The sequence below is a fragment of the Gavia stellata genome, chromosome 6 (genome assembly GCF_030936135.1).
Source record: "Gavia stellata isolate bGavSte3 chromosome 6, bGavSte3.hap2, whole genome shotgun sequence".
Lineage (NCBI taxonomy): Eukaryota > Metazoa > Chordata > Aves > Gaviiformes > Gaviidae > Gavia > Gavia stellata.
In genome coordinates this window covers 4,398,299-4,410,611 of record NC_082599.1, presented here as the reverse complement: position 1 = coordinate 4,410,611, position 12,313 = coordinate 4,398,299, and the positions used below count along the sequence as shown (strand labels likewise).

The following is a 12,313-nucleotide window of genomic DNA, read 5'->3' as shown; positions in this document are numbered from 1 at the left end:
AATAAATATGATTAGCTTTTACTGAATCTTCCAGCAATTCAGAATGTTTATCTAGTGCTCAGTCTAGGATGCTGCCCACTACACCCAAAAGAGCATTACTACAAAGCATGGTTTACTATGTAAGACAGAGATTATGTACATAATTTTTACCAAACACATAAAACGCATCCTGTGTTGATACCACAATTAAGGGCTCCTAATTAAAATCCAGTAGAATAAAGAATGTATCCAGGTATTGTAGAGTTTTAGAGGGAATTATATCCTATGCTCACATGTTTGGCTTGCTGCTACTCTGGAAATTCTATGACTTCAGTGCTCAGCCAACAAGCTTTATTGTCCCCAAGAACAAGAGATTGAAAATAGTCTATTACTGATCCCACTAAAAAACTGGGAGACACACAAGTACTTTGTTGCAAGAACACCAAGCCTCATATACACTGCACTAGAGAGATCATGAGTGGACAAAGGGGTTTGTGAATGCAGGGTTAATTGGATTTGGGAAGCCATCTGTGGCTTTTTTCTCCTGCCTGAGTTTAGATGTTATCCCTAATCAGACAGAATAGGATAATAACAGAAGAGTTAATGAGAGGGGAAGTGATACTACATGTTAATATGCGGAAAGGCCTTCTGTGTCATTTCTGGGGAAATAATCCTGGTAAAGTCTTCAAGTGCTGACTACGTACCACTCTGAAAACGGTACGTAACTCCCAAACTGAGTGAAAAGACAATAAAAGTCATTGTCCTCCCAAGGTGAAAGCTGTTGAAAATATTTGCAAGTTACAGTTTCTATTATTTTGGGTTATGTATTGATATTTTTTGATGGAGACAGAAAGGAAAGGTGACTCTTAAAGATCAGGGACCTTCTAAACAGCAAAATATATCTGGTAGATTGTGCACTTATTTTCTGCTGAAGTAGAAGATGCAGGATTTCTTTGCTACCAGCTGAAATTAAGGTCAGCATTACAGCAGGCTGAAATTAAGGTCAGAATTACAGCAGACTGAAATTGGAAATTGCATTTGCCTGTCAAATAGGCAAGGCAAAAGATCAATGCAAAGGTTTATATTTCTATTCAAGTAAATCTCACTCCTGGTGGGTATTTCAACATCCTGCATGAAAACCAAGGGAAGAAAAACACCGGAACCAAGGAATAGTCGCTGAAAAACAGACATGATCCATCCCATAACATTTCCATCATGGGAGTAATAATGAGCCATCGGAACTTAATTAGTCTTTGAAGCAACCGGGACTCTGTGAAGACCTTAGTTTCATCCTTCACTTTATATGAGCTCCTATTTAGCATTCAGAAGCAAGTTCAATGGAAGGGTATCTTCCCTTCCCCAAAACCACAGCTAAAGATTTTGGACAGCTTTCAAAGTTGTCTGCAGATTGTGTATGTCTTATTGTTGTTTAGTGTTCAGCAAGTCCTAGAAAGAATCATGACATAAAGAAGGGGTACAAGAGACCTAGCAAGTGTCGATGTTACAAATAATAAGCCTTGCCAATAACCAAGATAATAGTCCTTACTAGATAACAAGTCTTTTCGTGCTGTTTTTCATCCTTAGGCTTTCCACAGGCAGTAAAGGCATGGGATTACTTCAGCTTTTCCAATGCGAGGAGGACAAGCTATAATTAAGCACGCCTCCTCGGTCACAGCATCACAAAGTCTATCTGCAGTGCAGAGGGAAATGGGAGGAAAATATTGCCATCAAAGAATAGCAACAGTATCTACATTTCCAATCAAGTACTTAAGGCCTTATAGATGTTTTTTTACAGGAAAACATCATTTTATGGCCTTTGCCACCAAATTACAGGGACATAAGACTCTGAGACTCTGATACTCAAACATACAATATGACCAAGAGCATTTCAGCTAGAGACCAAGTACTTGGTCCTTTGCAAGATGACATCCTGCAGTGGCCAGGGAAAAGCTGTAACGCAGCTTAAGACCTTTGTCAATATGATCTCAAAGCTAATTTGGCCTTGGAAAACAAAAAAATCATGCTCCTCTGGGAAGCATGCAGGAGTGGAACATGCTGAGAGCTGCTGAGCAGTTCGGAGAACACTTGGACAACAAAGGTAGTACGTTGACTTATCACTATAGGTGCAACATGGGCAGATGCTTCAAACCTTACTAGCAGTCTTCGCTCTATTCTTATTTCTCCTCTTGACTCAAATAACTGAGAAGGAGTTCCAGTTGATTGCAAGGTTTTAGGTGTGGTGGGCGCACATTCATTCTTGCCTTTAAGCAAGTGAGTTAATAGGCTTTCTTCTCTGGGACTTATTTCATAACCGATAAACTCCATTGGACAATGTTTCTTATTTTCTGTGTTTCTTGTTTGAAAAACATTTGCTTTTCTCTGAAATATGACCCCTGCCCTCTTCAGAGCTAGGGGAACCTTCAATAGTATTTGTGTTGATCTTGCACTCTGATGGATGTTCCTGTGACAGCCAGCCTCACAGGAATGATACACATAATGTTTTGATGATGCCTAGCAGTTGCTATGGTGACCTCAGTCCACTGCTAGTTTCATAGCCTTTGATAGGAAAGAGGAAGAAGAGAAGAAAGTCATAATTTCCCTTACATGTTATTGACCATATCTGGACATCAGTCCTGCTCAGCCAGCCCTATGTACTATGGCTTTTATGTTCTCCATATAGGACCTCACTGGTATTCTCCTGTGATCTCAAGGCGTGATTCACTCGGTCTTCTTATCTCTATGTCATGAAACCACGTGCCCTGAAATTAGTATGGGATATAGGAAGAAAGGACTTGTATATCAGTTCCATCAGTGCCTTTACTGCAATGTTTTGCACAAACCACTGGGTAACAAAGAAGTTGCAGAAGCTAGTTCATCTCACCCTATGGTAGCTGTCTAAAATGCATCACCCTCTGGAAGTGCCAGTCTCTTTGCCCTTTATGGGAGGAGGCTTAAAAACCAGCTGAACTTATCTTCGGGCGGGTGAATTGGATGGGAGGAATTTGCCCCACAGGATCAGTTCCTCAGCTGTCCTTTAGGCACCAGTTCTTATTCAAACATCCAAATATGAACCAGGCTTCCTAATTTTACTCTTACTTTTCCTCTGCCTCAGTTTCCCTGTTTTCTGAATACAATGAACAATACCGCTTAATTTTGTACTGTCTCTGTGCAAACACTACGCTTGCAAATCCCTTTGACCAGGCAAACAGCAATATACAGTAAATGCTAAGTGAGCTAACGATCTGTAGTTTAAAGTATTGCCTATGGGGCATGAGGCTGGAGAGACCAAACCCCTCGAAACAGTGGAGAGAAGCACGTAGCATACGGAAAGGTGTGGGAATCTGTAAAGCCATGTACTCTGTAACCTTGCCTGGCTGCCACTTCCTACAGAGATTTCTAATGAGATTGTAAAGACCTAGCAACTGATTCTGGATCTTTTTCCCCCCACAAAATAGAGCTGTAAAAAAGGAACCCTGTGGGATCGTTTGTGCCCAGGTACAGGGCTGGGCAGCGGCCGTTGGAAGCAGCGGGCAGAGTGTGCAAGCGGTATCTGTGTGGGGAGCGCAGAAAGCCCCAGCAAAGCCGCTAAGTAGGCTGCTGATCCCGACTGCGGCTTTGCCAGCCGGCTGAACAGATTGATGGTGCATAAGAGCAGCATGCAGCAATAGGGAAGGGAGCGAAAAGGCAGAGTGTGGTGGATGCTGGGGAGTCGGGCGTGAGAGCTCACTGATTTATTTCGTATCTATAAATTAAATGTTAAGCTTCTAATCAGTGCTGTATAAAACAGGGAAAAATGGAATTCCTGCCTAACCAGCTCATTATCCACATAACCGGACAGCACGATAACAAGTGATTGTAGGAAACGTTTTCCATAACCTCTCTCTGCCCCAGTCTTTGCACTTTCTGAAGGGACCGAATTAACGTGCAGTAAAAACAGCCCGAGCTTTGCATGTTCATCTCAATGCTGTCGAAACCCAACCTTTTGGAGGATTACCCATGTGGACCAGTCCTCCAACCCATAATACTGGGAGAGGAACAACAGGAATAAGGGTAAAGTGTGAGCAAACCATTTCAGGACAGAATAGTTCTGGAAGCCTTTCATTCCTCCCCCGCCACTAATAAGGGACAAATGCTGGAACAAAAGGGTTAAATGCAAGTTTTGTTCAGATAAACAAATCTATGGGAGATCAAGCAGTTGCCATGCCAGCTGACACCGAAAGCAGCCAGCACAAATTTGGCATGAAGGAGACAATCGAAAAGGCTGCACTGAGCTCCAAGGCTCATCGTACACAGGCTGTTTCTTGGCTTTAGCTTTGCCAGTCCTGCTCCCTTTAAATCAGAAGCAACAGTTGCTTGCATCAATTTTCTCATCTGTTGGAGGGTAGTGAGGAGGTAGTTATGTTTTCTGGGACTCAGCAAATGAAAACCAAGGAAGAAAGTCTGATAAATGTGCAAGAAAAGCACATGAAAGATCTGGGTCTCTGCCACTAACTCTATGGGAAGCCATTGGCAAGTCCTTTGACTTTCTCCCCCCCCCCCCCCCCCCGCCCCTTTCACCTCTTCATGTAGAATATAGAAATAAGTAATATTTTCTGTGTTTGATTTCTCTGTTTGGTCTGTGGAACTGACAATTCAGCATTCCAAAGGATCTTCTCTAGGGTCTCTAAGTAGTACTGCAAACAACTTCTAATTAACAATGCCAGTTAAAGCACTAATGGAAGATTTGCTTTACTTCCCAAAAAGTGACACTTACCTATTCCGTCTGGTCAAATAGTGAATAACACTGTCAATATACTGGATAAACCATCCTTTGTCAAGAATAACATTAGCTTCCTCAGGAGTTTATTGACTAATGTGAGCAATTATTGATTTAATAAATGGTGTTCTAAGACACTGTTTAATAGTCACAGTTCACTCCATCTTTCCGTAGTTTGGGCTGTGCTGTTATTTAACAGTGTGGAGCACAGGTGTCATTCATGTAAGTCATGAATGTAATCCTTGAATTAAACCCCTGAAAAATGTGTTTCCAGTCAAAATGCAGATGAAAAGCATATTTTTTTTATTCTTCATTTCTGGGAGTGGAATGTATTTCATCTAGCCAGTTGTATAATCATCTTGATGGGCTTTCTCTGCTTCATCAGTGAAGTCTAATGCACCATTGTTTATGTCCTAAGCGTAAGGCAACAAGAGGACTCGTGTGAAAGCCCATGCAGCGAGGTGCCCTACAATTTTGCCCATTACATCACTGACACCAGAGAAAATTTGCTGAGGTCAGAAAGGCACTCAAGTGAAAAAAACCCACAAAAATATGGTTTCAGGGTAATAGTCTGAAAAATGAGAGGGACTGCCCTATGTCTGGTCTTCCTACAATCCCAGCTCAAACGCAACTTCAGGCATTGTCCCTATATATGTGGACAGATTAAATGTTAAAGACAGAAATAATCCAAATGAACTCCATCGCGCTCTCATGCATGTGAGTAAACATAGCCATTGGCACAGTCATCTCTCATGTAAACATCCAGATTCTGGTGCAGGATGCATAAACATATGATGTCAGAGAGAAGGGCAGAGGCAGCATGCAGGAATTTAAAGTCAGATGGTAGCTGTGTGTTCCCTCATTGTGTGGTTTTTTATATATATATAAAATATATATATATGCATACACACTCAAATATAATTGTATATGTGTGTATGTTATCCCAATACTCATTAAACAAACTTTGACTTTCAGTTGTAATTCAGGGCATAAAGTTCAGTGTAAATATAATTGACTTTCCAGTAGCTTAACTTATTAGTGAAAATTATGTTGATGGATCAAGCCTAAAAGCCTGTAGAGTAAAAGGTTGTACTGGAACTTTCTTCGGTACATCAGCAAGGACTCAGATGTAGAAAAATATGTTTATAAAAAGCAAGTTTGCTCCTACAACAATCAGAAAGTTAACACTGTTGAAAATGTGAAGCCCTTCATAATGTCCAAACACAAGTAAAATGCAATAAGAGTTTGGGTAATAAAAAAAATTATTAATATAAAAATCCTCTTCATTTTACAAACCTACATTAATAGAATATTTTAACTGTTATTACTGATGTCACGAAATTCAAAATGAACTAAAATCTAATATTTTGACATCAATGTGACCAACTACCACCCATATTTAGAGTGAAATAATGGTAATTTTAGTTTCTTCCTTTATATATTATGGAAACATAGCTAAATTTAAAACATGTGAGTTTCAAAAAAGGTATTTTTCTGATCAATCAGTGTAACATGCCAGGATGCCGGGAACAGCAGGCTTAAATCTACTTAATATTGGCCCAGTCTTTCTTCAACAAGAATTCTGGAAAGTTTATATATCACATTTCAGGATTTAAGCCACTCTATACAATGAATAAACAAAAACTTTTCTTTTGTGAGTCAAGGAGTTTTTTGGAGGGGTTTTTTGCAGCTTCTTCTCACCCTGCTTCTGTGGGTCACTGTAAGCAAGTGCCTAGCCAGACAGAGGCTATTGAGTGAGGTGACACCATGTATGGAACCAACTCCATTATGAGCTACTGATTTGGCAGGAGGCTATGAAAGACACTATGAAAGACAGTGGTCAGGAAACAGCGGCTTGCTCTTTGATCCTCTGGCTAATAAAACCACAGGTAAAAATTCCCACAGGATATCCTAAAGTTGGTATACTGAATTCCGATTTTTAGCCACATAGTCATCTATATCTGACCTATATCGCTGTTCATAAACCTGGGTTTCGGTAGACTCAGGAGGGAAACAGATCTGTCCAAAATGTTCTGCAGAGGCATCCCTGTTATTCTGCCAAGAATCTGGACCACAGCCACTTCTGCAGTATCTGGTAATTTAGTCAGATGCAGCAGGTTGAATGATCTTTGCTGGAAAATACTTGCTCAGAGCATTGGTGAATTCTCTTCACAATTAGTACACCTAGACAATATTTGCAAACATCCAAGAATTCTTATATATGAAATCCTGAAAGCAGCTGGAATTGGGCAGGGAAACCAGGAGACCAAGGGTGTTCTTATTGTGGCTTTCAGGATTAACCCTTCAGAGTAACTGGTGGTTTGAATGTGTAGGTTTGGTGTTGAATACATCCTTTCAAAGGCACAGTACAGCCTACCTGATATTTCAGCTTAGTTTTTTAGATTCCGACCATCATCTTCACACTAAAGCCTCTGTTTTCTATCTTAGATGAACAAAAGGCACATCTGATTTATTTTAGAGGAGAGATCAATGAATTTAAAATTATTATGTGGTGTGGAATTTGAAAAATTATGAAATGTAAAATGCATTTCTTGCTGTGCTGGAAAGACTCCCTTTACTATTTTGTTTTCTTAGATGCTTTCTTCTTTCCCACAGAATCAAAATCAGTCTTTGTTTGGAGTTCACTTTTAATAAAAACCCTCTCATACAAATTGGTGAATGGCTTTTCCAATCCCTAGTTAAGAGTTGACCGTATGTTCAGGGTTAAAGAAGAACAACCTGAAGCCCTGTGGTTACTCCAGGGGATACAGAACTCAGCTAATCTAAACATTTAACCTGCCGTAGCGGTCAAGGGAACAGTGGAAACATTTTTTCACTGGTGGGTGGGCCACTGGCAGAGCTATTTGCAGACAGCTTTGCCAGCTCCCCTGTGTCTCTCTGTGCACGATGCAGCAGCACCGCTCGGCGGCTTAAGGCAGCTCCTCTTTATGCATCCCCCAACACCCAGCTTGAGCCAAAATCCACTCAGGATTTGGGAAAGCCTGACTTCAGCGCGATTTGGGTTAAGTATTTAGTAGGGTGAGTGGGAGATTAGTTTGAGATAATCCCAACATTTTATTTTGGAAGGACAAAAGAAAGGAAAAGGAAAAATTTTAAGGCAAATCGAAACTTTTATCATTTCCCACTGTAACAATTTGTATTTTTAGTATACAAATCAGCATGGATTTCAGCACAGGAAATGTGTGGGCATTTGGAAATGTGTGGGTCTTTTTTACTTCAGAATCATGCCCCCTCTAAAAAAAAGAAAAAAAGAAAAACAACAACTGACGAAAAATCTCCCTCATCTCTTTTTCATATCCTTCCTAGGGTTTGATGAAACTCCATGATAACCAGAGATTTAACAATACAATGCAATCAAGCATCTTCTGAAAAGCACTTTCCACCCATAAATATATAGTACTGATCTTGAAAAAAAAGATTTAAACAAAATTTTCTTGCAGTTCTTCTCTGGGCACTGCTACATCCACTCCTCTTATGGGAAGCAAGCTATTATCAAGATCAAATTGATTATTTTTATTCTTTTAATTTCAGGTTGGGAAGTAGATAACTTGGGGCAAACCCATGCAGGTAAGAACCAGTTGTGTTCACTACCTCCTACCTCTGTTCTCAAAAACTGTATGTAAAGCACATGATAATATCAGATTATTGAAAAGTTGTTTGAGTATCAACCATTGTAATAATGAATACATGTAGTTCGTTGTAACACTGGGATAAAAAGTGAAAGTACAAACCTGATAACTTTCTAGAAATCAATGTGGTCTAACCTAAAACCACAAAAATGAACTGTCTCACTTAAAACCAATTACTTATTGCTTTTTGTCATTGATGGATGGAAATAATTTTTCATGTATTCTGTGAAAACTGACCATATTTAAATATCTATGGATTATAAATGTAAATTTCTAAAGGTATAATAACTGACTTTTATATTTTTACAATCAAATTGGTCCTAATTTGATTGTATGTGTTTTTAGCTATGTACTCACTGCTTGCAGTAGCTATTTTTTAATTTTATAGGTTCAGCTTTGATTTAAACTCACAAGTAAAACTAAGTTTACTTCCTGAAAAGATAGAATCAAGTATTTATTGCCCTTGGGCCTGATCCAAACAAATAAAAATCAATTGGATTCTATTCACTGATTTCCACAGAGACCAGTTTGGATCCTAATAGGAAACACAATCAAAATAATTTCATACCAAATTTCCACTTTCATAGGTGATTATGACCTGCTGGAAAGCACAGCCCAGTCTCCCCTAGGTAAGAAACAGAACCATGGAATGTTTCTCTTTTTATTTTAACTCTGTTAAAGAGGAAGCTCCAAGCTTTTTCTCCTGACATTTAGGTATTATTTTCTAATCAGTTCTAATTATGGTGACACATTTTCTGGTGCATTACTTTTAGCAGTATTATGAAAATGTATTCCTCCACTATTGAGCCTTGCACTCTAGCAAGTATGTTGTTATAAATTATATCTACCTGCTTAACATTAATTACTAAATGGTGTTAAGGAAAGTCAACACCATGATTCAGTGGTTATTTTCCACAGAAAACTAGGGATGAATGTGCAAGAGTAATTTACCAAAATTTTCGAAGTAATGCAATGTTCTTAAATGAATGCTGTGATTAAATAGATACATTCTGCCGCATGGATGGCAAACAGATTCTCTAAAAACAAGGTCACTGCTGGTGTTATGAGCTGCTTGGATAAACTGCTCTAAGAATGCGAAGAAGCACAGCCTTAATAAAAAAAAAAAAAGAATCACTTGGAAATTTCCATCAATTTTGGTCAAGGTACAGCTCAAACTCCAAAAACTGTAATAGTTCGATAAATGGAAACTGTTGTATTGTGCCGAAGAGGAATAAGTGCAGCCAGCAGCCCAGCTTTGATTTTTCAAGCAGGTCACTGAGCTCTGGCAAGAGTAATGGTGCTTAAAAAGGGCACCACAGGGGCCATCCCACCTTAGGCAGCCTCCGTAACAAAGTGAGTGTCAAGACACACTTTCCTCTTCTACCCCCAGCTCTTGTTTCCAAAAAAAGTTTTAAGCCCTTTGATTGTGTCAATGAAAGCCATTTAGGAGCTAGTCCTTATATATGAGATTAAACAAGCAATTAGAGTAAAAAGAGAGAAAAAGAGAAAGAGGTTTTCTCTGAGCCAGTTTTGAGTCTTCTTGCAAACACTTGCTTTACAGTAAGGTTATAGACTGGGATTGGAACAAATAATAGGCAGAGGAATGTGCGAAGCTCTGAAACAGGTTTGAAATTGTCGACTGGAGCCACACTGGGTATCTGGACATGTTGAACATATTGCTATGAAGACAGGGACAGGGAAGAGATTCCCACTCCATCTTTCCTTTGTTTTCCTACAGACCCTTCTCACAAAGTCATTCTCAGATCAGAGACTAGGAAATCTAGAGCCTTGAAGATAAAAGAGTGGGATACACGTTATCTGACTGTAGGAGAACTATCCAGCTGCCTCACCATAGACATATAATGGTTATTTTACATATCCTACATTATTCTGCCTGGCTTCCAACAGCTGGTTCAAAAAATCATGTTAGCCTTGTGTTTTCTTGCCAGTGCCATGCAGATGCCTCAGAGATACATCATCTTAAATACCACAAACTGCTTACCTATATTTAAGCCCTGGACTTAACCTTTAGCCCTCTGAAGCGTGGATGTCTACATCAAAGCTGTGTTCCCTAGATGCCTTTCAGAGTCAATGGAGAGAAACGGATATTTAGCTGACTCCTGGTTTAGGCACCCACTTGGGAATGAGATCTTCCGTGGCCTGGAGGCACGGACTATACTGGTTAAATCTTTTTTGCTCTCTGGTTACCAGCTGTAGTAGTAGACATCCATAGATGCCTACTGTAGAATTGGGTCATTAAAGATGTCATTAAACTTTCAAGATGCCATTAAAGTCTTCTATGGAGAGCCAGATAAATAGTAGCCCCAGTGGTACTATGAGGTTTTCTTTGGTCATGTACCAAGGGGAGGAAGGGTATGTCCTGGGGTTTGCTTCAGCAATGTCACATTCTCAACTGTACTTGACATAGGGGACATCAGCAGAAATTGCACTGAAGATGGCTGGTCTGAACCTTTTCCTCATTATTATGATGCCTGCGGCTTTGATGAAAATGAAACAGAGTCCGATAACCAGGTGGGAATTAATCTTATAATTAAAAACAAAGGGAGGGGGGGAGCAGCAGGCTGCTTTTTGTCCAGCCTCTGGTCATGTTCTGATTTGATGGTGATTAGAATGAAACAATCAGATATTTATGAGCATAAAAATGTGAGAAGCAAGATTTAAATCCTTCCTAGCCCAGTACTGAATATTTCCAGAATATGAATGTTTACTGTTGATAAGGCTTGTAACTTCGAGAAGCATGGGTTAACCCCCAATTCTTCCCCTATTGACTAAAGAATACCTTAGCCAATGACTTGTTGTCTACAGATATATGCATAGTGGTCAAAGAAATATAGACAGCCTTTGCTAGCTCACTGACAAATAAGCTTCACAGTATTCAGACCCAAGGGTACACCAGACATAGAGCATTGCTCTAATATACAGTGAGATCTCAGGGGAACCAAGAGGAGAAAACAACCAGGCTGTTCAAGAAACAAATCCTGCCTATGGTTGTCCCTGCACGTTGACAGGGTAAAGAAGATGTGACTGCAGATGAACCATTTAACCGTGTGTTGTTTTTCTCCCAAGGATTATTACTATCTGTCTGTGAAGGCTCTGTACACGGTGGGATACAGCACTTCTCTTGTTTCCCTCACCACCGCCATGGTTATCCTGTGTCGTTTCAGGTGAGTCAGGACATGAGCAGTGAGCTGTTCAGTCACTGGAGGAAAAAGGCTGGACCTCATCGGCCCAAAACAATGTCTAAGCTTTTCTCTGACCAGATGTAGAATAAAAGGGAGACAACCCTTTAATGGAGTTGTTCCCCCAGCTTGGACACACTCCAGTAGTCACATTTTGGTAGACTGTAGATGCAACTGCAGAAGCTGTGGGTCTATTTTATGCAACTGCAGTAGCTGCATTGGACTGGGTCTATTTTACGCTACCCTGCATGCTTTTAGAGGAAAATCCCCAAATCCTCCTCTTGCTCAGGTTTAGGGTCAGTATTATCCACACTCTTGACTTTCAGATGTTGCTATTCTTATCACCAAGGCACCAGGAGCTCTGGCCATGTGTGCAGATAGGCCTAGTGTGCTATTTCCATGAAAGAAAAGTCTTTTTTTTTCCTTTTTCTTCTTTTCCTCTCCCTTGCTCTTTCCTCTCTAGGAAGCTTCACTGCACTCGAAATTTTATCCACATGAATCTCTTTGTTTCATTCATCCTACGTGCAATATCTGTATTCATTAAAGATGGGGTTCTTTATGCTGAACAGGATGGCAACCACTGTTTTATCTCAACGGTAAGTAAAACCAAAGCCAAAGCCTTTTTCTTTATTTTTTTAAGCATGAGATTACAAAAAATAGTAAGGCAGGCAGCAGTCTGTTGGGTATCATAGGCTGAGAAGCTATTGGGAGAGAAGGTAATTGGTGGT

General features: G+C 39.9%; 1 protein-coding gene across 1 annotated transcript in view; it reads left to right on the top strand.

Annotated features, from left to right (window-relative positions):
• The window catches only part of ADCYAP1R1 (ADCYAP receptor type I), a 184,760-nt gene that overhangs the window by 135,741 nt on the left and 36,706 nt on the right, over positions 1–12,313 (top strand). The window contains exons 5-9 of the mRNA XM_059818773.1: positions 8,288–8,323; positions 8,973–9,014; positions 10,814–10,917; positions 11,473–11,570; positions 12,049–12,181. Of these exons, the coding sequence (XP_059674756.1) occupies positions 8,288–8,323; positions 8,973–9,014; positions 10,814–10,917; positions 11,473–11,570; positions 12,049–12,181 (413 nt within the window). The remainder of the gene's footprint in view (positions 1–8,287; positions 8,324–8,972; positions 9,015–10,813; positions 10,918–11,472; positions 11,571–12,048; positions 12,182–12,313) is intronic.